General features: G+C 46.9%; 1 protein-coding gene across 3 annotated transcripts in view; it reads right to left on the bottom strand.

Moving 5' to 3' along the window:
- ASPG (asparaginase) overlaps positions 1 to 17,974 on the bottom strand; it is a 68,637-nt gene extending 50,663 nt beyond the window's left edge. For all 3 annotated transcript variants that reach the window (XM_029073390.2, XM_029073403.2, XM_039912121.1), the window contains exons 1-3: positions 17,864 to 17,974; positions 6,861 to 6,969; positions 3,308 to 3,419 (exon numbers count right to left, since the gene is read on the bottom strand). In XM_029073390.2, the coding sequence (XP_028929223.1) occupies positions 3,308 to 3,419; positions 6,861 to 6,969; positions 17,864 to 17,957 (315 nt within the window). In that variant the 5' untranslated portion in view covers positions 17,958 to 17,974. The remainder of the gene's footprint in view (positions 1 to 3,307; positions 3,420 to 6,860; positions 6,970 to 17,863) is intronic.
- Positions 17,975 to 24,311: the final 6,337 nt, after the last annotated feature.

The raw sequence follows: 24,311 nt of genomic DNA, 5'->3' as shown, positions 1-24,311 counted from the left end.
CCCATGTAGGACATGGACTGTGTCCAGCCTGATTAATTTGTATCTACCCCAGTGTTTAGTACAGTGCCTGGCACATAGTAAGCACTTTACAAATACCAGAAAAAAACTCTATTACACTTGCCAAAACATGTAGTACAGTTCTCTGTACACACATTAGGTGCTCAATAAATAATGTTGACTGATGGATGGACAGATGAGGAAGGATTTCTACGATTTCTAGGCAGTGAAGGGGTGCTAGGCACTGGAATTAGGGAGTAAAGGGGATCATGGAGTCTTCTGTGGTCCACATCCTGCCTCTGCCTGGAACGCTCTCCCTCCTCCGATAGACGATGACTTTCCCGCCCTTCAAATACTTATTGAAGGCCCATCTTCTCCAAGAGGCCTTCCCTAACTAAAGCCCTCCTTTCCTCTTCTCCTACTCCCTTCTGCCTTACCCTGACTTGTTCTTTTTATTCATCCACCTTCCCAGCCCCACAGCACTTATGTGCATATCTGTAATTTTATTTATTTATATCTGTCTCTCCCTCTAGACTATAAATTCACTGTGGGAAGGGTATTTGCTTGTAATATTGTTATACTATACTTTTCCAAGCACTTAGTACAGTGCTCTGCACCCAATAAGCATTCAATAAATACAACTGACCGACTGATTACAGGTGCTCTCTGGAGGCAGATTGACACCCAAAAAGTCCCTTCTGGGCCTGAGGATCCAGCGAATTTAAACGGAAGACATCAGGCCACATATCTTATTATTAACAAGTGCCGTTGAGTTGTTTCCGATTCATAGCGACTCTATAATAACAATAATGTTGGTATTTATTATACATTTTACACAGAACGCCCTGTCTTCTGCCATAATCCATAACCTTTCTAACCATCTAGAGAAGCAGCGAGCTCAGTGGAAAGATCCCGGGCTGGGGAGTCAGGGTCATGGGTTCAAATCCCGGTTCTGCCTCATGTCGGCTATGTGACTTTGGGAAAGTCACAACTTCTCTGTGCCTCAGTTACCTCATCTGTAAAATGGACATCAAGACTGTGAGCCCCACGTGGGACAACCTGATCACCTTGTATCCTCCCCAGAGCTTAGAACAGTGCTTTGGACATAGTAAGCGCTTAACAGATGCCATCATTATTATTATCTAGCTGCTGGTCTGCCTCTTTCACACTTTCGCTGGACTTTTCCTAGCATTAGTGTCTTCTCCAGAGAATTAGTCCTCCTGACTGTGTGTCCAAAATATGCTAATCTAAATCGAGTCATTTGTCCTTCCAAAGACCACTTTGGCTTAATTTGCTCCAAAATCCATTTGTTCGTTTCTGGGGCAGTCCATGCATCTAGCAAGGAATATCTGCCCTCTCCCTTCGGCAGGAGAAGAAAGAAACTTAATCACTGGGCAGAGCATGCAGGGGTGCAATTTGGAAGCGGAAGACGGATCGTTACGACCGGTTAGCGGGTGAGAAATGGGAGTAGGGAAGACATTAGGGCAAGAACGTTAAAGAATACAGATCATCCCAGGGTTCTGATTTCTCATTGCTGTCTCTGCTGTGCTGACTGCCCTGTTCAAAGAAAGGCAGCTCAGCAAATACCGACAACCCAATAACTGCCAGGGTTAGGACGCCCTCTGCTCGCCGAAGCTGGGATAAGAAAGCTGCTCTTTTCTTGGGAATTAGGGAGATTTAGGGATGGAAATAAAGCCAGCAAAAGGGGCCCAGCTGTTCGCTGTGGGGAAGGGGTGGAAAGGGGAAGGGGCTTTTAGGAGGGGAGCAGCCGGTTATAAGAGTAATGGTAGTAACAGTATGTATTAAACATCTACCGCTTGCAGCACAACGTACTAAAAGCTGGAAAAGAGTACAGAGGTGATGATTCCGCTCTTTGAAGCCCTACATTCCAAGCGCTTACTACAGTGCTCTGCACATAGTAAGCGCTCAATAAATACTATTGAATGAATGAATAAATGCTTAGAGCTCACCTCCACCAGGAGGCCTTCCCAAACTGAGCCCTCCCTTTCCCTCTGCCCCTCCTTCCTCCCCATTCCCCCTACTCCCTCCCTTTGTTCTTCCCCTTTCCCCTCCCCACAGCACTTGTGTATATTTGTATACATTACTTATTACTCTGTTTTATTAATGATGTGTATATATCTATGATTCTATTTATCTTGATGGTACTGACACCTGACTACTTGTTTTGTTTTGCTGTCTCCCCCTTTGAGGCTGTGAGCCCATTGTTGGGCAGGGATTGTCTCTATCTGATGTCAAATTGTACATTCCAAGTGCTTAGTACAGTGCTGTGCACACAGTAAGGGCTCAGTAAATATGATTGAATGAATGAATGAATGAATTTGACACTGCCCCTTGTCCCCAAGGGACCTACAAGGCACAGGATTGGGGCAAGGTAGGCTGGCATCTAGTAGAAAATGGGTCAGACAGCACTGAATTGGGGTCTTTTTCAGCTTCGGAAAATCTTGAGGCTTGTCCAAGAGCTGGGGCGACAATCTGGGAGTCCAGCCCAGAGAGCTGAGAGAAACAACAGCTCACCTCCATAGCTGCACCCCTGAGAAAAGGGCTCAGCCATGACTCCCTCCCCAACACACTGCTTCCAAAGAGCTAGTAGATCCATCTTCTGCTTCCAAATTGCATCCCTGCATGCTCTGCCCTAGACTCAAAAGGTAGTTTCCTGAATATCTTCCCCAAGTTTATCATAAAGGTGTGACTGTTTTTATTCCAGAGAGAGGTCAGGACTGTCTACGAAATTCTAAAACACCCAGGAAAAAGTGGAGCAGAGGGGAAATGAGGTAAGCTCTTCTAGACTGAGAGCTCCTTGCTGGCAGGGAACATGTCTGCCAACTCTGTTAAACTGTATTCTCCAAGCGCTTAGTACAGTGTTCTGCACATAGTAAGCAGGCAATAAATACTACTGATTGATTGGCGATCTCTTCCCTGGTTTTTGTCCCAACCCACACAAACTGCTCCCTTCCCCCAGCGTTCCACCCCACAGCCTTCTCAGGAAATCATTATTATTATTACTATTATTAGTGCTAAGCACTTACTGTATGCCAAGAACTGTACTAAGCACTGGGACAGATACAGACACAGCCCTGTCCCTCATGAGCTCAGTCAAAGAAGAGGAAAATAGGTATTTTATCTTCATTTTACAGAGGAAGTAACAGAGAAGTTAAATGACTTGCTCAAGGTCATAGAACAGGGAAATGGCAGAGCCAGACTTAAAACCCAGATTCTCTGACTCCCAACTCCATGGTAACGAGCCCACGGGTTCAGGTACTTCACAAGCTAAGCCCAGCCGCTGAGTTACCTCGATGTCCTTGGCAATCTTCGTCCACTCTTCGATGGTCATATCGCTTGAGTCGAAGAGAGGCCGGCACTCCAAGACGGTGTATACGATCCTCTTGTTTTGGCTGGTGAGGCTGTGGGGAAAAGCACAGGGAAGCCCTGGAGCTGAGCTGTAGATGCGAACCACCGACCGGGCCCAGATCGACATGACTCCGGATCTTAGGTCTAGCCGGGACAGCTGGGGGACTACCTTATCGAGCCCCCACAGATCTAAACCACCCAGAAAGAGGAGAATCCATCCAGCGTCCCAGAGGAGATTCCAGCAGGGGAATTTATTTATATTATTGCCCATCTCTCCCTCTAAACTGTAAGCTCGTGGTGGGCAGAGAATGTTTCTGTTTATTGTTGTACTCTCCCAAGAGCTTAGTACAGCGCTCTGCACAAAGTAAGCGCTCAGTAAATATGATTGATTGACTGACAAAGGAGATTCCACATCTCCTCATGGTCAGCAATCCTGGGGTCCCGACACATTCCCTGCTGGGAAATTCTTCCTTCCACTATTTCTGTCTGCAATCCCTCCCACTTCAGACTCCAGCCTGGAGGTCCACAGTGGCCAAAGAAGAGAGAAATAAAGGACTTGAAAACATGAGATCATTTCATGGTATTTGTTAAGCGATGACTACGTGCGAGGCTCTGTACTTAGCACTGAGGTAATAACCAGGTTGGACATAATCCCTGTCCCATGTGGGGCTCCCAATCTTCCCCTCTCCTCAGCCTTCCGTGGTCTTAACTCTTTCCTTCATTCTTCCCCACTAGGAAGGGGGCTGAGGGTACAGTATTGTAGTCTAAAATGCTCATTTAAAGAAAATTCATCCAGAAATGGTTTAATTTGCCGTGAATCTGGCTCTGGGTCTCAAGCAATTATGAATTTTTATGTTTAAAATGTATAATGACTGAAAGTCATCATATTATTGTCATTTACTGAGCTCCTACTGAGTAAGGAGAACTGTATTAAGCACTTGGGAGAGTACAGTGGTATCATTAGATATGCTTCGTACAGTGCTCTACATACAATAAGTGCTAAATAAATATTATTACTACTACTAGAAATGATTTCTGCCTTCAGTAAAATAAAATCACTGCCCATTTCCTCAGCAAATGTATTTCGAGAGAGCAGCCTACTACTGCAGTGATGTTGGATGTTTTAGACACCTAATGTGTTTGCAAATCTACACATCGAGATTTTACTTTTACTTCCACAAATGGAAAGTCAAGAAAAGAGGTTCCAAGGGTATAGGCTAGGTTTTAATTCTGGCTCAGTCATTTGCCCGTTGTGTGACTTTGGGGCAGTCACTTAACTTCTCTGTGCTTCAGTGGCCTCATATGTAAAATGGGGATTAAGTCTGGAAGCCCCAAGTGGGACAGCGACTGTGTCCAACGCGATTACCTTGCCTCTCCCCCATCTCTTAGAACAGTGCCTGGAACACTGTAAGCGCGTAACAAGTAACTTTAAAAAAAAAAGCCTATGATGTGCCAAGCACTCTACTAAGCACTGGGATAGATACAAGATAACCCTGTCAGTCATTTCTGAGAACCATTTTCTGCCAAGCTAGACTTTCACCTGCCATCCTCCTAATTTCTCCCAGGGGTCTGCCAAGTCTTGAGTCTGAGAAAACTTCCACTGGCAGGGCAGGGCCTGCCTGCCGGCACTCAGCTAGTGAGCACAGCAGTGGAAAGGACAGAATTGGCATCTCGTCCCTAGGTAAAATCCGCCAAGCCGATCCATCACGGCCCAAACAGTTAAGAAGCTGTGAAAGTTAATTACCAAAACTTCGGCTTCCGTCCTCCGGGAGGGAGGGAACGGCGGCAGTGGGGAGGAGGGGAGGAAGGAGAAAATGACCCGCTGTGTTTTTAGGGGTTCCCGCCCAGAGGTCGGAGCTCTGGGATTGGAGCGGGAAGGCGATTCCTGGCTGCATTAACGAGCCGCTGCCTTGTGGAGCCTCGTGCGAACAGATGGCGTGGAGGATTCGTGGAAAGCTGGGCTGTGAACCGCATCCATAATGCAATAGTTTACCTGCGGGCACTGCCATCCAGCCTGCGCACGCAAGCCGTTCTGGAGATGGGGAGTCGGGGAGGCTGGCAGCTTGTGATGGGGTAAAGGGAAACAGGAATATAAACTACGGTGGGAGGGGGTGGGACTCAAAGCAACTCCAGCTCTTCGGCACAGACTGGCCTGGGGCTCAACTCATTACATGTTGCCCCTTCTGTCTGGTCAGAGGAACATGAAAAAGAGGAATTCTGTGAGCATCTAGAACCTAAATTCACAGTATTGCCTAGTGGATAGAGCACGGGCCTGGACTCGGTAGGACCTAGATTCTAATTCTGGCTTCACCACTTGTCTGCTGTGTGACCTTGGGCAAATCACTTCACTTCTCTGGGCCTCAGGTCCTTCATCTGTAAAATGGGGATTAAGACTGTGAGCCCTAAGTGAAGCAGGGACTGTGTCCAACCCAGTTGGTCTCTTTCCACCCCAGAGTTTAGTACAGTGCCTGGCACAACAAAAACCACAATTATCATAATGACTATTATTAGGCAGGGATCATGTCCACCAATGCTGTTGTGTTGTACTTTCCTAAGCACACAGTGCTCAGCACTGATTGAGGAGACTGTTAGCTCGTTGTGGCAGGGAATGTGTCTACCAATGCTTATAATGTACTCTCCCAAGAACTTAGTAGAGTGCTCTGCACCACAATAAATACAATTGATCGATCAACTGAGAGGAATTGGAGCAGATTTCATTCCCTACTAATTCCTTGAATGTGTCGTGCACTGATTCTAACTCGTCAATCCCACTTCTTCCTTACAGCCCCCCTGTGAGGTAGGAGGGGCAGGGGTTACTCTGCCCATTTTAAAGATGAGGAAGCTGTGGCCCAGAAAAGTCGTGTCTTGCCAGAGGGCCTGAAGCGGAAGTGGGACTAGATCTCAGGTCTCCAGATTCCCAGACCTGCCCTCTGGTCATAAGGCAAAGTTTCTTACCAAAATTGCTCAATCAGTGGACTCGGGAGGTGGAGACAGCCACCCAGATACTCACACACACACCGACACAGAGACTCAGGTGCACGCATAGACATAAACACACCATTCAATAATACACACACTTCATCCAATTGCATTTATTGAGCTCTTACTGTTTGCAAAGCACTATCCTAAGCGCTTGGGAGAGTACAATAGAACAACAAACACACATTCCCTGCTCACGACGGCCTTCCTCTCTGGATTCCAGTGACACCTGGTCAGAGACAGAACCAACTAATGCATGGGGAAGTGGCAAATCCCATTAGATAGAGCATGGGACTGGGCATCAGAGGACCCGGGACCTAAACCCGGCTCTGCCACCTGTCTGCTGTGTAACCCTGGGCAAGTCACTTCAATTCTCTGGATCCGCCATTATCACATCTGTAAAATGGGGTATAAGACTGTGAGCCCCGTGTGGGGCAGGGACTGTGTGATTCAATGAAGCGATCAATCGTATTTGAGTGCTTACTGGGTGCGGTAAGTTCTGTCCTGGTACTTACGGCAGAGCCAGCGTGTCTGCTGGGAGGTCGTGGCCCCGGCTGAATTCTTCATCGTGGAACATCGGAAGCTTCCTCAGAGCTGCAACCAAATTCTGTCCGGGGATGAGCACTGCCGGAAAGGAAGCGTTGTCCTCATCAAGCGAAGCAGCGTGGCTCAGTGGAAAGAGCCCGGGGTTGGGAGTCAGAGGTAATGGGTTCTAATCCCAGCTCCGCCACTTGTCAGCTGTGTGACTTTGGGCAAGTCACTTAACTTCTCTGTGCCTCAGTTACCTCATCTGAAAATGGGATTAAGACTGGGACCCCCACGTGGAACAAACTGATCTCCTTGTATCCCTCCCAGCACTTAGAACAGTGTTTCGCATATAGTAAGCACTTAACAAATACCATCATCATTATTATTATTATTATTATCATCACTGCAGCAGCAAACGTGAAGATAGATGGAGCGCAAACCCCCTGCCCTACATCCCCACTGTGTATGGACCACTGGGTCCAAAAATTACAGCACTGTGCACCTATTCTGTGCTGAGCACGGCACTATGCCCTTAATTATTCTCTCCCTTGCAAAGCTTTATTGAGGGCACATCTCCACCAAGAGGTCTTTCCCGACGAGGCCCTCTTTTCCTTTTCTTCAACTCATTTCTGTGTCGTCCTGACTTGCTCCCTTTATTCACGTCCCCCTGTCCCCGCCTTAGCCCCATGGCACTTATGTACATATCTTTAATTTATTTATTTCTACCAACATCTATCTCCCCCTCTAGGGAGGGGGAATTTGTGGGCAGGGAATTTGTCTGTTACACTGTTATACTCTCCCATGTGCTCGTTTAGACTGTGAGCCCATTATTGGGCAAGGATTATCTCTATCTGTTGGCGAATTGTACATTCCAAGCACCTAGTATAGTACTCTGCACATAGTAAGCGCTCAGTAAATACGATTGAAGGAATGATTCAGTGTTCTGCACACAGTAAGCGCTCAATAAATACAATCTTGACTGAATGACCTACTGTGTGTAGAGCGCTGTCCTGGGTGCCTACTGGTTGCAGAGTCCGGCCCTGAGTATCTACTGTCGACAGAGCCATTTTACTGGGCATTTGGGAAAGTGATGGTAAGAATGATAACAATTATGGTATTTGTTAAATGCTTACTATGAGCCAGACACTGTTCTAAGCACTGGGGTAGATACAAGGTGGCCAGAGTGAATCCAGCTCCTGCTCAGCACCACTCCTACCCCAGCCCTGACTAACCAAACATGCTTTCTTGGACTCTCTGGATATCACTCCTCCAGAAAAGGGCTACCTCCCCTCTGACTGGTGAGTTCCTGAGCCCCAAAATCCACTCAGGGCCCACTGAGAGAATGCCCAGTGGACATTGGCAGCTCCCTGGAGCTCCCCACCAGCCTCTATCCTCCCTGCCCAAGGCTGGGGAGGGATAAATACCAGGAGAAGAAGGAAGAAGGGTCGTTGCCCACAGTGATCTTACAGTCTAGAGGGGAAGATGGATGTTAATAGAAATAAATAATGTTGGTATTTGTTAAGCGCTTACTATGTGCCGAGCACTGTTCTAAGCGCTGGGGTAGACAATGGGGAATCAGGTTGTCCCACGTGGGGCTCACAGTCTTAATCCCCATTTTACAGATGAGGGAACTGAGGCACCGAGAAGTGAAGTGACTTGCCCAAAGTCACACAGCTGACAAATGGCCGAGCAGGGATTTGAACCCATGACCTCTGACTCCAAAGCCCGTGCTCTTTCCACTGAGCCACGCTGCTTCTCTGAATAAACAAATTAGAGAAATGTGCCTAAGTGCTGTGGAGGAGAAGGAGGAGGAGGAGGAGGAGTCAGGGAGAAGAGTGGCAGAGTGCCACAGTTTGCTCCTGTCTGGCAGGGCTCCCTCCCTCATGGTTGATCTCAGCAAATTCTCAACAATGAGAAGCAATTTGACTTAGCAGAAAGAGCACAGCCCTGATAGAAGGAGGATCCGGGTTCTAATTCTAACAGTGACAATTGCTTAAACCCCATCCCTCTATAGAGTCTCTTGGAAGAGTGGTCCTCTAACAAATCCCAAATACCTGATTTGGGGTTGGGGGGTGGGTGCTGGAGGGAACAAAGCTTCCATCCTCCATCTGGAGCCCCTCTAGAGGTCAATCCATCCATCCCCCTGCCATTGGACCGGCCCAGGTCGTGAGACATCCGTGTGACCTTGGACAACTCACTTAACTTAGAAAAGCAGCATGGCTTAGTGGAAAGAATACGGGTTTGGGAATCAGAGGAAGTGTGTTCTAATCCCAGGTCCAACACTAGTCTGCTGTGTGGCCTTGGGCAAACCACTTAACTTAATAATAATGGTATTTGTTAAGTGCTTACTATGTGCAAAGCACTGTTTTAAGCACTGGGGAGGATACAAAGTGATCAGATTGTCTCACGTGGGGCTCACAGTCTTAATCCCCATTTTACAGATGAGGTAACTGAGGCACAGAGAAGTTAAGTGACTTGCCCAGAGTCAAACAGCTGACAAGCGGCTGAGCCAGGATTTTAACCCATGATCTCTGACTCCCCAGCCCATGCTATTTCCACTGAGCCATGCTGCTTCTCTGTGGCTCAGCTACCTCATCTGTATAATGGGGATTAAGACTGTGAGCCCCACGTGAGACAGACAACCCTGATTACCTTGAATCTACCCAGCGCTTAGAACAGTGCTTGGCACATAGTAAGTGCTTAGCAAATACCTTAATTATTATTAACTTCTCTGTGCCTCAGTTACCTCATCTGTAAAATGAGGATTAAACCATACTCCCCCCCTATTTAGCCTGTGAGTCTCATAGGGGACAGGGATTGTCTCCAACCTGATCAACCTGTATCTACTCCAAACATTTAGAACAGTGCTTGACACATAATAGGTGCTTAATAAATACCATTTAAAAATCTCTCCTCTGCACACTTCCACCAGCCTTTCCCTCCCCAAACTCACCTAAGCAGGCTCTCACGAGCTGCATCCCTACCTGCGCCTCCCCTCTCCACCGCCAGGCAAATCATCTGATGAAATCTAGGATGCCCTATCTGTTAAAACTTAAAAATACTGCTAGACCTCCCCTAAAGGCCACCTCCCTCCAGGAGGCCTGATTGGATTTAATCCCTCTCCTCAGTCGCTTCGCCTAAAAACCATCTCAGCATCTTTGTTAATTTGCTAATGGCTCAGTTATCTGTGTATGTCTGCTATTTATAGCTTCTCTCGCTCCTTTAATTACTGTATGGTCCATATCAGGATTACGAGCATTGATTGAAATGTGTGTTTCCAACGGGGAGTGCCGTGTGCTAGGGGAAGATGGTAGAACTGAATGGTTAAATATAACACGGTTGAGAGCATCCATCTGCCTACCACCTTTTCCCCATTAGAATGTTAGTCCCTTACCATAAAGAGATCAGTTCTTTTACTTAGTCTTTCCCTGCAAGTGCCCAGTACTGAATTTAACACTCGAGAAGCAGCATGGCCTAGTGAAAAGAGCAAAGCCCTGAGAATCAGAGCAGCTGGGTTCTAATTCCAGCTGGGCCACTGGTCTGCTGTGTGACCTTGGACAGGTCACCTAACTTCTTTGTTCCTCAATTTCCTCAACTGCAGAAAGGGGATTAAATCCTAGTCCCTCCTACCTAGACCGGAAGCCCCATGTGGGACAGGCACTGTGACCAACCTGATAACCTTGTACCTACCCTGTGCTTAGAAGAGTGCTTGGTGCAGAGTAAGCTTTTAACAAATGTCATTAAAAAAAAAACTATCTGTCATCTAGGGCTCTGCCTACATTAGACATCAAAAACATAGCTCTGAACATAGTGGACAACCATTATAACATGATAGGTGTCCAGTACATAATAGGCATCCAGTACAGCAATGGAAAGTATTCATTGTACTAAGCTCTTGGGAGACTGCAGTACAACAGAGTTGATAGACATATTTCCTTGCCACAATGAGCTTACAGTTTAGAGCTTACATACATTAATATGAATAATACTTTTGCTAACTGTTTTTATATCACATAAAAATTAACCTTTTATTTGATGGCTGTGTAGTTGTTATAATAACCTTTTGGTTGTACTTTTGAAATTACAAATAATTAGATCCACCATTAGCCCAGCTTTTCTCATTAATTTGACTCTATTCTTCCAGAAGTGCTATCTTAACAGTGTCAGCCAGTGAAAAGATCACAGAATGCATTACAATTTGCCATTGTAAATTTAGGATTTAAAAGACTCACATTAACAAGTAGGATCTGTAGTAGAAAACACCTTAGGAAGACTTTGATTCCACCCCCCCGCCACACTCCCACTCCCCTTAGGTGACTGAAGTTGAGATTGCTTAGCAATATAGCTCCAAATTAGGACCACAATTAGTCATCCTGTATTTTGGGTTACTCAAACAGTATTTAGAATCAGAAACTCCTTCTAGGATCCCCTGACTATGCCGTCTTTTTCCTCAGCTCCCTCTCCCTTCTTCAGCTCCCTCTCCCTTCTTCATCACCTTGATTTGCTCCATTTACTCAGCTCCCCTCCCAGCCCCACAGCACTTATGTACATACTTTTAATTTATTAATTTATATTAATGTCTGTCTCCCCCTCTAGACTGTAAGCTCGTTGGGGGCAGGGAATGTGTCTTTTGTATCGTTATATTCTACTCTCCCAAACATTTAGTACAGTGATCTGCACACAGTAAGTGTTCAATAAATACAATTGACTGACAGTCAGTGCTGTTAATAATAGCTCCAAGAATGTCATCATTTTCCCCTCCTCCTGTAGACTCTAAGCTTATGTGGGCAGGGAATGTGTCTACCAAATCTTACTACACTTACTCTCTACTCTTAAGAGAGTCTACACTTACTCTCTCAAGTGCTTAGTACAGTGCCTGATTCCCAGGCCTATGCTTTTTCCACTACGTCACTAGGAACAGAAGTCTGGACTTGATAATAATAATGATTATGGTATTTGTTAAGCACTTACCAATGTGCCAAGCCCTGTTCTAAGTGCTAGCATAGATACAAGGACAGCAGGTTGTCCCACATGGGGCTCACAGTCTCAATCCCCATTTTACAGATGAGGTAACTGAGGCCCAGAGAAGTCAAGTGGCTTGCCCAAGGTCACACAGCAGACGAGTGGCAGAGTTGGGATTAGAACCTATGACCTCTGACTCCCAAGCCCCTGTTCTTTCCACTAAGCCATGGTGCTTCTCTTTCCATCTTTCCCTAGTGCTGTCTTTCAGGCCTTACTGCAGAGCTTCCAGTCCCATTTAATCAATCAGTGGTACTTACTGAGTGCTTACTATGTCCAGGGGACTGTACTAAGCACTTTGGGGATGACAATAAGGAGAAAAAACTGGGGACACAGGACATTATACCAATCTGCAAAAGTATGCAGACGTCTCTGTAGGTGCAGGGGTTAGTCAGTCAAACTTATTTATTGAGTGCTTACTGTGGGCAGAGTACTGTACTGAGTGTTTGGGAGAGTATGAGAGAACAATATAATAGATAATGCCGGCAACAGGGGGGGGTCAAAAGAAAGAGCTGTGCTGGGAGGTGAGAGGGTTGGGGAGAAGGGAAGAAGGAGAAATGCCAAACAGGGAAGCTGTTCTGGACTGAAAGTTCTAGGGAAGGATGGAAGGATAAAAAATTATAGCCCCAATGGAGAGGCCATCATTTTTTATTTCAAGTGCCTGAAACTAAAGTTTAAAATGTTTTCTTCTTTTTGCCTTCACCGTGGCTGCATAGACCAGTCTTGTAAATGAGAATAATTCACCATTCTACCTTCCTTCCAGGAGCCCCCAGTGAATAAAATGGCTGAAGCCATTGTCTTCTCCTCACTGCTGTGGCAATCCCAGTGTCAAAGGCAAAAGCTTCTGCAGGCATTTTTTATAAAAGACATTTGTTAAGTGTTTAGTTTGTGCCAGGCACTGTACTAAGCGCTGGGGAAAACACAGGCTACTCAGTTTGGAAACAGTTCCTGGCTTGCAGGGGACTCACTGTCTTAATCCCCGTTTTACAGATGAGATAACTGAGGCACAAACAAGTGACTTGCCCAAGGCCACACAGCAGAAAGGTGGCAGAGCTGGGATTAAAACCCAGGTTCTCAGGCTCCCAGGCCCATGTTCTATTCACTACCCCCCACTGCTTCTCATCCAAATCCCCAACCTCATATTCCAATACAAACAGCATCCAGGGAATTTGATCCCAGGCATCTCTAGGGAAACACCTCCCTCTCTCCTCCCCAACGACTCACGCTGACATTCTTCCTTAAGCAAACAGGATTTACGTCACTTTAAGGGTTGACCCCCAAACCTGTGAACTTGGCAAGGGTCTGGACCTGTTGGCCTGTCCCACCCCTGGGACACCTTGTATTTGCCAAGTCAACACAGAAACTGTTTTGACAGGGAAATAGAAAACAAGTTTGCTGGCGATGGATGCTGCAGTTCTCAAAATCAATGTCTTCCCGAGGCCTCAGATGGGGGGAACCTAACCAAGGAGTTAATGATTGATACTCTGAATCTGAGAGAAACAGGCCCGCACCGCTCCCTGGGCCAGGAACTGATCCACTTTTTTTCCTGCAGCTGGGTTGTTGCATTTCACTTTGTGGCGAGAAATAGGGAGCATTTCTCATCAGGAACCCAAAATGGGTCGTTTGTTTCCCTTCAGTTCCATTATGTGTCTGACTCACTCTGGATCGATCAATCAATGAACTATAGTGTACTAGCAGCTTTGGAGAGTACACATATAACAGAGTTGGTAGACACAGTCCCTACATACAACGAGCTTACAGTCTGGAGGACGAGCTAATTCCACCATCCCCGGTTACAGAGTAATAATAATAATTATGGTATTTGTTGAGCGCTTACTATGTGCAAGGCACTGTTCTAAGCGCTGGGGTTGATACAAGGTAATCAAGTTGTCCCACATGAGGCTCACAGTCTTAATCCCCATTTTACAGATGAGGTAACTGAGGCATAGAGAAGTTAAGTGACTTGCTCAAAGTGGCGGAGCCGGGATTAATAATAATAATAATGTTGGTATTTGTTAAGCGCTTACTATGTGCCGAGCACTGTTCTAAGCGCTGGGGTAGACATAGGGGAATCAGGTTGTCCCACGTGGGGCTCACAGTCTTAATCCCCATTTTACAGATGAGGGAACTGAGGCACAGAGAAGTTAAGTGACTTGCCCAGAGTCACGCAGCCGACAAGTGGCAGAGCTGGGATTCGAACTCATGAGCCCTGACTCCAAAGCCCGGGCTCTTTCCACTGAGCCACGCTGCTTCTCTGAATAGAGCGCAGATAACCAAAGTCCACAGATTACCCAAAAAACTTACTAAAACCAAGAGCTTAGCTTGCCTTCTCCACAAAACCTTTCACCAGAGCGGCTCACGTGAAGCAGAGCCTGCAACCTAGGCTGCCCTCTCCCCACATCATCCTTCTCCACAAAACCTTTCACCAGAGCGGCTCACGTGAAGCAGAGCCTGCAACCTAGGCTGCCCTCTCCCCACATCATCCTTTTTTTTATATGGTACTTGTTAATCGCTTACTATATGCCAGCCACTGTATTAAGCACTGGGATAGATACAAGCTAATCAGGTTGGGCACAGTCCTTGTCCTATACAGACTTCATGTTCTTAATCCCCGTTTTACAGATGAGGGAAATGAGGCACAGAGCAGTAAAGTGACTTGCCCAAGGTCACACAGTAGTCATGCAACGGGGTTGGGATTAGAACCTAGGTCCTTCTGACTCCTAGGCCTGGGCTCTAGCCATTAGGCCAGGCTGCTCCTTGAGTCCTTCCGTTCATTCATTCAATCGTATTTATTGAGCTCTTACTGTGTGCAGAGCACTGTACTAAGCGCTTGGAAAGTACAATTCAGCAATAGACACAATCCCTCAATATAAATAAGTAGAATTATAGGTATATACACATCAAAACAAGTAAACAGGCATTAATATAAATAAATAGAATTATAGATATGTACATATGTAAGCAAGTGCTGTGGGGTGGGGAGAAGGGGGGTAGAGCAAAAGGAGCGAGTTGAGGTGAGATGGAAGGTAGGGGGAGCTGAGGAAAGCGGGGGGCTTGGTCTTCCCTTGCCTTCCTTGGACAGGGCAGGGGAGGACTTGGTCAACAACATCTTGGCCTCCACCAAGTTCAAAATGGTGGAAGGCTCTAACTGTGACTGTGGTGACTATATGCTCATTATGAGCAGGGACGGTATTTACCAACTCTGTTGCATTGTTTTCTCCCAAGCGCTTAGTACAGTGTTCTGCACACAGTAAACACTCAGTGAATACCATCGGTTAATTGGTGACTCTGTGTCAGCCCTGCCTGGATGGCGAGGAGCCTGAAAATGACTCCAACTGCAAACATCTAGTGTTCTTATTGTATTTGTTGCTATTCTTGTGTTCTTATTGTTTGTTGTTTGTTTCTACCATTTCTTTAGGTAATCAACCTTTCTTCCGGTCTATCACCAACCACCTACCTCCACTTCTAGACTGTGGGAACCCTGAAGGCCAAGGAGTGAGTCTTATTCATCCTTCACTGAATTCTTCCCCAGGGCTATATGCAGTGCTTTGCACACAGTAGGTGCTCAATAAACATCAATGAATGGAGAATGAAATGATCTATCAATCAGTGGTATTCACTGAGTGCTTACTGTGTGCAGAGCACTGTACTAAGAAAAGTGAGTATGATACGACAGAGAACTCATTTTGAGTTCCTCCTCCATTCCCTGTTCCTTCTCTCCCTCTGGGGGAGAAGCTAATTAATAAGGAAATGGAAGGTGAGGGTAGGAGGACAACAGGGGCGGAAGGAAGAGCCTGATTGATCAGTGATCGATTCAGTTGATAATCCATGGAAGAGTTGGTCGTATGAAGCATGGATCAGAGCAGATGATGAATGTCTATTGTCCAAATCAGTGTCCAGATCATCTTGGGGCCAGAGACCTTTGTATGGACTTTGTGGAAACTCGCTCTGCCGTCATCAAGCCGCCCACCCACCTCCACCTGCCCCCTCAGAGTCCACCGGCTGGGGAGAGCTGAGAGTGAGGCTGAACCTGAAGGAGGAGTCAGAAGGAGAGAGATAGGCCATGATAGAAATGAGCCAGGCAATGAGGAGGCAGAGACAAAGACCAGGTAGGACCCTCCCAGGTGATAGAGCAGGGAGTTTAGAGCAAGACGCCTAATGCAGGGCATTTGGTGGGGTCGGCAGGGGGAATTATACCACCCATTAATCCCCACCCTACTCTCCAACAACCAGCCCCTGACATCCCTGGTTCCCAGGACAGATACGGTCTTTCTGAAGGGCTGGAGTGTCTAGGGTGCCTCAATCTACCCCAATATTTAGGGTTGGTCCTGGACCCAGAGATGGATTGATCCCTAGAGAAAAGGAGACATCAGACACCCAGAGACGGAGGCTTAGAGATATAGTCTCCAAGACAAGCACAGAGTTAAGAGACGGAGTGGCAGAGACTCCATATCTGTAGACTATAAACTCATATGGGCAGGGAACGTGCCTGCCAATTCTGTTGTATTGTCCTCTCCAAGTGCTTAGTCCGATGCTCTGCGCATAGTAAGAGTTCGAGAAATAACCATAGATTGATTGATCGACAACCTGAAGTGATTAGGTAAAATGAGATGCCTTGGATTATCTGGGAATTTCAATCAGCTGCATAACACCTGATTCCCAGATCATTGAAAGTTGGCTCAGATTTCCCCTTCCACCCACTCCCGTGGATGTACTTTTTTTGGGAAGAAGCCGGCCGTCCCTGAGTGGTAGGAGGGAGAGGAGGTGGGTGGGAGGGGGAAAGACCGGTGCAGGGTGCCTAATTCTTGGGTAGGAGGATCAGAGGCCACTGAGGAGTTGGGAGTGGCCTGGAGACTTGAAGCACTGTGGTTTAGTGGAAAGTGCACGGGTTTGGGATTCGGAGGACGTGGGTTCTAATCCTGCCGTCACCACTTGTCTGCTGTGTGACCTCGGGCAAGCCATTTTAACTTCTCTGTACCTCAGTTACCTCATCTGTAATAATAATAATAATAATAATAATGTTGGTATTTGTTAAGCGCTTACTATGTGCAGAGCACTGTTCTAAGCGCTGGGGTAAACACAGGGAAATCAGGTTATCCCACGTGGGGCTCACAGTCTTCATCCCCATTTTACAGATGAGGGAACTGAGGCACAGAGAAGTTAAGTGACTTGCCCACAGTCACACAGCTGACAAGTGGCAGAGCTGGGATTCGAACTCATGAGCCCTGACTCCAAAGCCCGTGCTCTTTCCACTGCGCCACGCTGCTGTAAAATGGGGATGAAGACTTTGAGCCCCACGTGGGACAACCTGCTCACCTTCTACCTACCCCAGCGCTTAAAACGGTGCTTGGCACAAAGTAAGCCCTTAACAAATACCATTATTAACCCCCAGCCCGGGGATGCCCACACCCCATCACCCTGCATGAAGCCCACAGGGAAGGCTGGAGGGTGGCCCTTCTGTCGTTTCCAATGGGGGGACACCCGGTGGGTCCTCAACCCCTGGCTTCTCCACCCCTCCGAGCCCATCAGTAGGGCAGTGAGTTTTAACTGTGTGCAAAACACTGTACTAAGCACTTGGAAGCAAACAACATGACAGAGTGGGTAAACACGGTCCCTGATCAGAATGAGCAGTCACCACGGGGTAGGGGGTGTCTGCGGGCCCTGGGGGCTGGCAGTGCCAGGGTCCCCAGACTAGGGGGGCAGGGTCTCTGTGGGCCCAGGCTGGGGCCGTAGGATGGCTGGATTTTAGGTCCATCTGGGGATGGAGGCGTCCTTGTCCCTGGGATGGGAAGGGGGTCTGTGTGCTTTGGGGGTGCGGATGGGGGGGACGGTGGAGAGGAGAGGCAGGGGTCCCCGACCCCCAGGGGAGAGGGAGCTTGGGAAGCCTGGTGGGGGGAGGGGAGGGAGGCTTAGGGAAGGGGAGCTCCCTGGTCCCTCCTCCGCCCCACTGACCGGCCCGCTGACCGCTCACCGCCCCTCTGGCTCCGCATGCCGATGGTGCCCCCCGTGTAGATGGCCAGCAGACGCCGCACCGGCTCCGGACCCGGGCCCCCGGGCTCCTCCATGGCCTTCGCCCCCACTGTCCGGCCTCTGGGCCGGTCCTGCCCCAGCCCGGACTCCACAGGCCATCGACCCTCCGGCCGAGGGCCCCGGCCAATCAGTGACAGCATCAGAACCATGATGGTCCTATTTGCTAAGCTCCTGCTTGGTGCGAGGCACTGTATTACCGCTACCACTAATAATAATAACGATGATGGTATTTATTAAGCGCTTGCTAGGTGTGAGGCACTGTATTGCGACTACTACTAATTATAATAGTATTTGTTAAGCACTTGCTATGTGCGAGGCACTGTACTACTACTAATAATAACGATGATGGTATTTGTTAAGCGCTTGCTAGGTGCGAGGCACTATGCTAATAATAATAATGATGATGATATTTGTTAAGCACTTGCTATGTGCAAGGCACCATACTAACAATAAAAATAATAATGATGATGGTATTTGTTAAGCGCTTACTAGGTGCGAGGCACTATGCTAATAAAAATAATGATGATGGCATTTGTTAAGCGCTTGCTATGAGGAGGCACTGTACTACTAATAAAAATAATAATGACGATGGTATTTGTTAAGTGCTTGCTAGGTGCGAGGCACTATGCTAATAATAAAAATGATGATGATATTTGTTAAGCGCTTGCTATGTGCGAGGCACTGTACTACTACTAATAATAACGATGATGGTATTTGTTAAGCGCTTGCTAGGTGTGAGGCACTATGCTAATAATAATGATGATGATGATGGTATTTGTTAAGCGCTTGCTGGGTGTGAGGCACTGTACTAATAATAATAATGATGATGACGGTGGTATTTGTTAAGTGCTTGCTAGGTGCATGACACTGTACTAATAATAAATGATGATGGTATTTGTTAAGCACTTGCTAGTGTGAGGCACTGTATTACAACTACTACTAATAATAATGGTATTTGTTAAGTGCTTGCTATGTGCTAGGTACTGTACTAATAATAATGATGATAGTATTTGTTACGTGCTTGCTATGTGTGAGGCACTCTATTACCTCTACTAATAATAATAATGGTATTTGTTAAGTGCTTGCTATGTGCGAGGCACTGTACTACTATTACTAATAATAATATTTATTAAGCGCTTGCTAGGTGCGAGACACTGTACTACTACTAATAATAATGATGATGATGGCATTTGTTAAGGCTTACGATGTGCCAAGCACTGTTCTAAGCACTGGGGTAGATATAAGGTTATCAGTTTGTCCCACGTGGAGCTCACAGCTTTAATCCCTATTTTACAGATGAAGTAACTGAGGCACACAGATGTTAAGTGACTTAATGTTAAGTAGCCCCTAAGCCACACTACTTCTCATACTAAGCGTTGTTGGGATCGGGGGAAGAATCCAAGCAAATCGGGTTGGTTCCACATGGGGCTCGAAATCTCAATTCCCATTTTCCAGATGAGGGAACTGAGGCACAGAGAAGTGAAGTGACTCACCCAAGGTCACACAGCAGACAAGGGACAGAGGTGGGATTAGAACCCACAACCTTCTGACTCTCCGGCCGGGGCTCTAGCCACTCTGCCAGGCTGAATTCCCTAGAATTTGTGGGTTCTTGCTGGTGGGGAGCTTAAATGCACCTGTGGGTGGGGAGTGGGCTCGTCCAGTTAAAATCTCTCACTCTTCGACCCCACCATTTCACCCTCAAGCTGCCATGCACTCTCCCTTCTTTTTGCGCATAAATGAGATCTGGGCAGGGCACATGTCTACCAACTCTCATATTACAATCACAAGTGCTTAGTTCAGGGTTCTGCCCAAAATAAGCACTCAACAAATACCATCGATTAACAATTGATCTCCCTCTTTCCCCTCAGTTCCACGCCCAAGCTATTTACCACTCTCATTTCATTTTTCCTCAGCTCCCCTCTCTTCCGCTTCACCTCGACTCCCTCCCTTTGCTCTCCCCCCCGCCCCACAGCACTTAGGTATACATGCATATATCTATAATTCTATTTATTTATATTGATGCCTGTTTACTTGTATTGATGTCTGTCTCCTCCCCTCTAGACTGTGAGCCTGTTGTGAGCAGGGATTGTCTCTATTGCTATATTATACTTTCCAAGCACTTCGTACAGTACTCTGAACACAGTAAATGCTCACTAAATACAATTGAATGAATGAACGAATGAATTTTGTTCTCTTTCTTTCCTTCTAATGCCCTCTGTTCCACGGTCAAGCTATTTAGCACTCTCATTTCTTTTTGTCCACTTTCTTCCCTTTAATGCCCTCTGTTCCACACTCAAGTTATTTAGCAATCTCCCTCAGTGGAAAGAGCCCGGGCTTGGGAATCAGAGGTCATGGGTTCGATTCCCGGCTCTGCCACTTGTCAGCTGGGTGACTGTGGGCAAGTCACTTCACTTCTCTGTGCCTCAGTTACCTCATCTGTAAAATGGGGATTAAGACTGAGCCCCACCTGGGACAACCTGATTACCCTGTATCTACCCCAGCGCTTAGAACAGTGCTCTCTGCACATAGTAAGCGCTTAACAAATACCAACATTATTATTATTATTATTATCCAGGAGAGGGGAGGGGGAGGAAAAGAGAAGGAATCGCATAATTCACTAACTAGGTAACTGATCCCCAGTCTACCGAGTAGCTATGCCAAGGTAACTTCTGTGAGCTCGTTGTGGGCAGGAATGTTTGTTTGTAGTACTCTCCCAAGCACTTAGTACAGTGCCTTGCCCACAGTAAGTGCTCAATAAATACCACTGAATGAATGAATGAATGAAATTGATTGTGAAAAGCTCGTTAATTGTAAGGGAGTGAAGGAAGTTGCTCTGACAGTGAGCTTTGAGATCCATTCACTTTTTTGGTGGTATTTATTAAGTGCTTACTATGTGTTAGGCACTGTACTAAGCACTGGGGTAGATACAAGATAATCCGGTTGGACACAGTCCCTGCCCCACGTAGGGCTCACCATCTGGATGAGGTAACTGAGGCTCAGAGAAGTGAGGTGTCTTGCCCAAGGTCACAGAGTGGACAAGTGGTGGAGCCGGAATTAGAAACCAGCTCCCCTTGACTCCCAGGCCGGTTCTCTGTCCATGAGGCCACGCTGCTTCTCTTGGGAGTTTGAGCCACGTGGGACAACCTGATTACCTTGTATCTACCCCAGAGCTTAGAACAGTGCTTGGCACATAGTAAGTACTTAAATACCACAATTATTGTTGTTATTAATGAGTAAATGCTAAGCAGAGTGAACCTGTACTTAGAAGCGAATGTATGAAATGCTGATTTGGTAGGGCAACTCAATCTCTCATCTGTCTTCATGGGTTTGAATCCCGGCTCTGCCACTTGTCAGCTGTGTGACTGTGGGTAAATCACTTCACTTCTCTGTGCCTCAGTTCCCTCATCTGTAAAATGGGGATTAAGACTGTGAGCCCCACGTGGAACAACCTGATTCCCTTGTGTCTACCCCAGCGCTTAGAACAGTGCTCTGCACATAGTAAGCGCTTAACAAATACCAACATTATTATTATTATTCAGGGAAAGGCAGATTGTTGAGCATCTATACACCCACACACATATGTGTGTGCCTCAGTTACCTCATCAGTACAATTTGGATTAAGACTGTGAGCTCCATGTAGGATGGGACTGTGTCCAATCTGATTATCTTGTACCCCAGCGCCTAGTACAGTGCTTGGCTTATAGTAAGCGCCTAACAAATAGCGCAATTACTATGTAGACGTTGGGAGCAAATAAGTGTGCATGAAGGCTGTGTATTTATGGCCACCAAGTGGCGCCATATTTCCAGTCCAGTAGACTATTACACAGGTAACCAGAGTCAGGATGGAAGAGACAGGGGCGGAGGGAAACTGATTTCGGGGTGCAGGGGAGAAGAAAAGACCTAGAAACAAAGGAAGGAAACAGATGAAGAGAGAGGGAAAGCAAGAAGGGGTTTACGGTGAAATCTTCACTTATCTGTAAGGTCTGGTCATCAAGAGGGGACCCGATCCGGAATGGAACCTAACAAATTATTTCTAAGTCTATAAATGTATCAGCATTTTTGAGGAGAATATCACAGCTGTATGGTGGGTTACTCCTGCAGTGTATTTTCCCTTTGCATTTCAGTCCCACAGTGCAGTGACAGAGGGGGCTGAGGGACAGGGCCGGTAAAGGGGGACTATAGAGGAGTGATTTCAAGTATTATATCCTGTTAACTTTGATTCTAGCTGGGCCTTTGTGAATATGTCCCAGAGCTTTCGACCGAAAGAACCATCTGTGGAGAAACTCACAGCATCCCGCATCGGGCCAGGGTTGCCACAGAGACTTCTGTGGCAACCCTCAGAACCCAAACACATTTCGATTGACGGCAACATTTCCTACGTGGGTAAGAGACCGAATAGGCCGACTAAGTGGCCAGCAACCATTTCCACACTGTGCATACATCAAGACAAGTCTTTGGGTCTCTCTTCTGGTCCTGTACCTAGTGGAAAGAGTATGGGCCTTTTCATTCAATGGTATTTATTGAGCGCTTACTATGTGCAGAGCACTGTACTAAGCGCATGGAATGTACAATTCGGCAACAGATAGAGACAATCCCTGCCCAAACTTATCTGCTCAGTGACCTTGGACAGATCACTTCACTTTTCTGTACCTCAGTTCCCTCATTGGCAAAATGGGGATTCAATCCCTATTCTCTCTCCTATTTAGACCGGGAACTCCATGAGGGACTTATCTTGTATCTACCCCAGGGTTTAGTACAGTGCTTGACACATAATATGCGCTTAACAAAGACCGCAATTATTATTATTATCACTATCCCAGTTCTGCGGCTTGTCAGCTGGGTGACTGTGGGCAAGGCACTTCACTTCTCTGTGCTTCAGTTACCTCATCTGTAAAATGGGGATTAAGACTGTGAGCCTCTTGTGGGACAACCTGATGACCCTGTATCTACCCCAGCACTTAGAACAGTGCTCTGCACATAGTAAGCACTTAACAAATACCAACATCATTATTATTATTACTACATCCCTGCTCCTTTTTCCAGCCTAATCTTGGTAGATCTACTTTTTCCTCAGTGGTATCATGAGTATCGTTTTCATTAAAACCATTAACAGAACACCCACTTTTGGCAGAGTACAATACTGAGTGCCAGGGCGCAGTGCACTGAGCTGGGCGCTGCTCAACCGCTGGTGTTTTAGGGAGTCCGACATTGGAGTTTGGGGGTGGATTTAGCCCAAGGCTGGGTCAAAGGTGACAGACTGAGCGACACAGGGTTTAGAGAGGTGAAGGAACAGATGACCACAGATTGGGAAGGGAGAACTAGACTGTAAGCTCATTGCAGGCAGGGAACATATCTCCTAACTGATGTACCCTCCCAAGCAGTTAGCACAGAGAAGCAGCATGGCTCAGTGGACAGAGCACGGGCTTTGGAGTCAGAGGTCATGGGTTCGAATCCCGGCTCCGCCACTTGTCAGCTGTGTGACTGTGGGCAAGTCACTTCACTTCTCTGTGCCTCAGTTACCTCATCTGTAAAATGGGGATTAAGACTGTGAGCCCCACGTGGAACAACCTGATTCCCTTGTGTCTACCCCAGCGCTTAGAACAGTGCTCTGCACATAGTAAGAGCTTAACAAATACCAACATTATTACAGTGCTCTGCACACAGTAAGTGATCAAGTGATTGATTGATTGATTGATTGGGGACATACAGTAGATGTGGTAGCAGTAGATTTGTTAAACGCTTACTATGTGCAGAGCACTGTCTTAAGTGCTGAGGGAGATTCAGGGTGATCAGGTTGTCCCATGTGGGGCTCACAGTTTTAATCCCCATTTTACAGATGAAGGAACTGAGGCACAGAGAAGCGAAGTGACTTGCCCACGGTCACACAGCTGACAAGTGTGTGTGAATCCCAGCTCGGCCACTTGTCAGCTGTGCGACTGTGGGCAAGTCACTTAACTTCTCTGCGCCTCAGTTACCTCATCTGTAAAATGGGGATTAAGACTGTGAGCCCCACATGGGACAACCTGATTCCCCTGTGTCTACCCCAGTGCTTAGAACAGTGCTCTGCACATAGTAAGCACTTAACAAATACCAACATTATTAAGTGGCGAAGCCCAGATTCGAACCCATGACCTCTGACTCCCAAGCCCGGGCTCTTTCCAATGAGCCACGCTGCTTCTCCATACTTTGGCTGGGGTAGATGAAAGGTATTAGGGTAGGACACAGTTCCTGCCCCAAGCAGTGTTCACAGTCTAAGTGTGAGGGAGAACAGGTATTGAATTCCCATTTTACTGATGAGGAAACTGAGCCACAGATTTGCCCAAGATCACACAGAAGAGCCGGAACTAGAACTCAGGTCCAGTGACTCCGAGGCCCATGCTTGTTCTACT

Source organism: Ornithorhynchus anatinus, chromosome 1, assembly GCF_004115215.2.
Source record: "Ornithorhynchus anatinus isolate Pmale09 chromosome 1, mOrnAna1.pri.v4, whole genome shotgun sequence".
Taxonomy (NCBI): domain Eukaryota; kingdom Metazoa; phylum Chordata; class Mammalia; order Monotremata; family Ornithorhynchidae; genus Ornithorhynchus; species Ornithorhynchus anatinus.
Note: the sequence above shows the minus strand (reverse complement) of the source record. Positions and strands in the feature narration are given on the sequence as shown.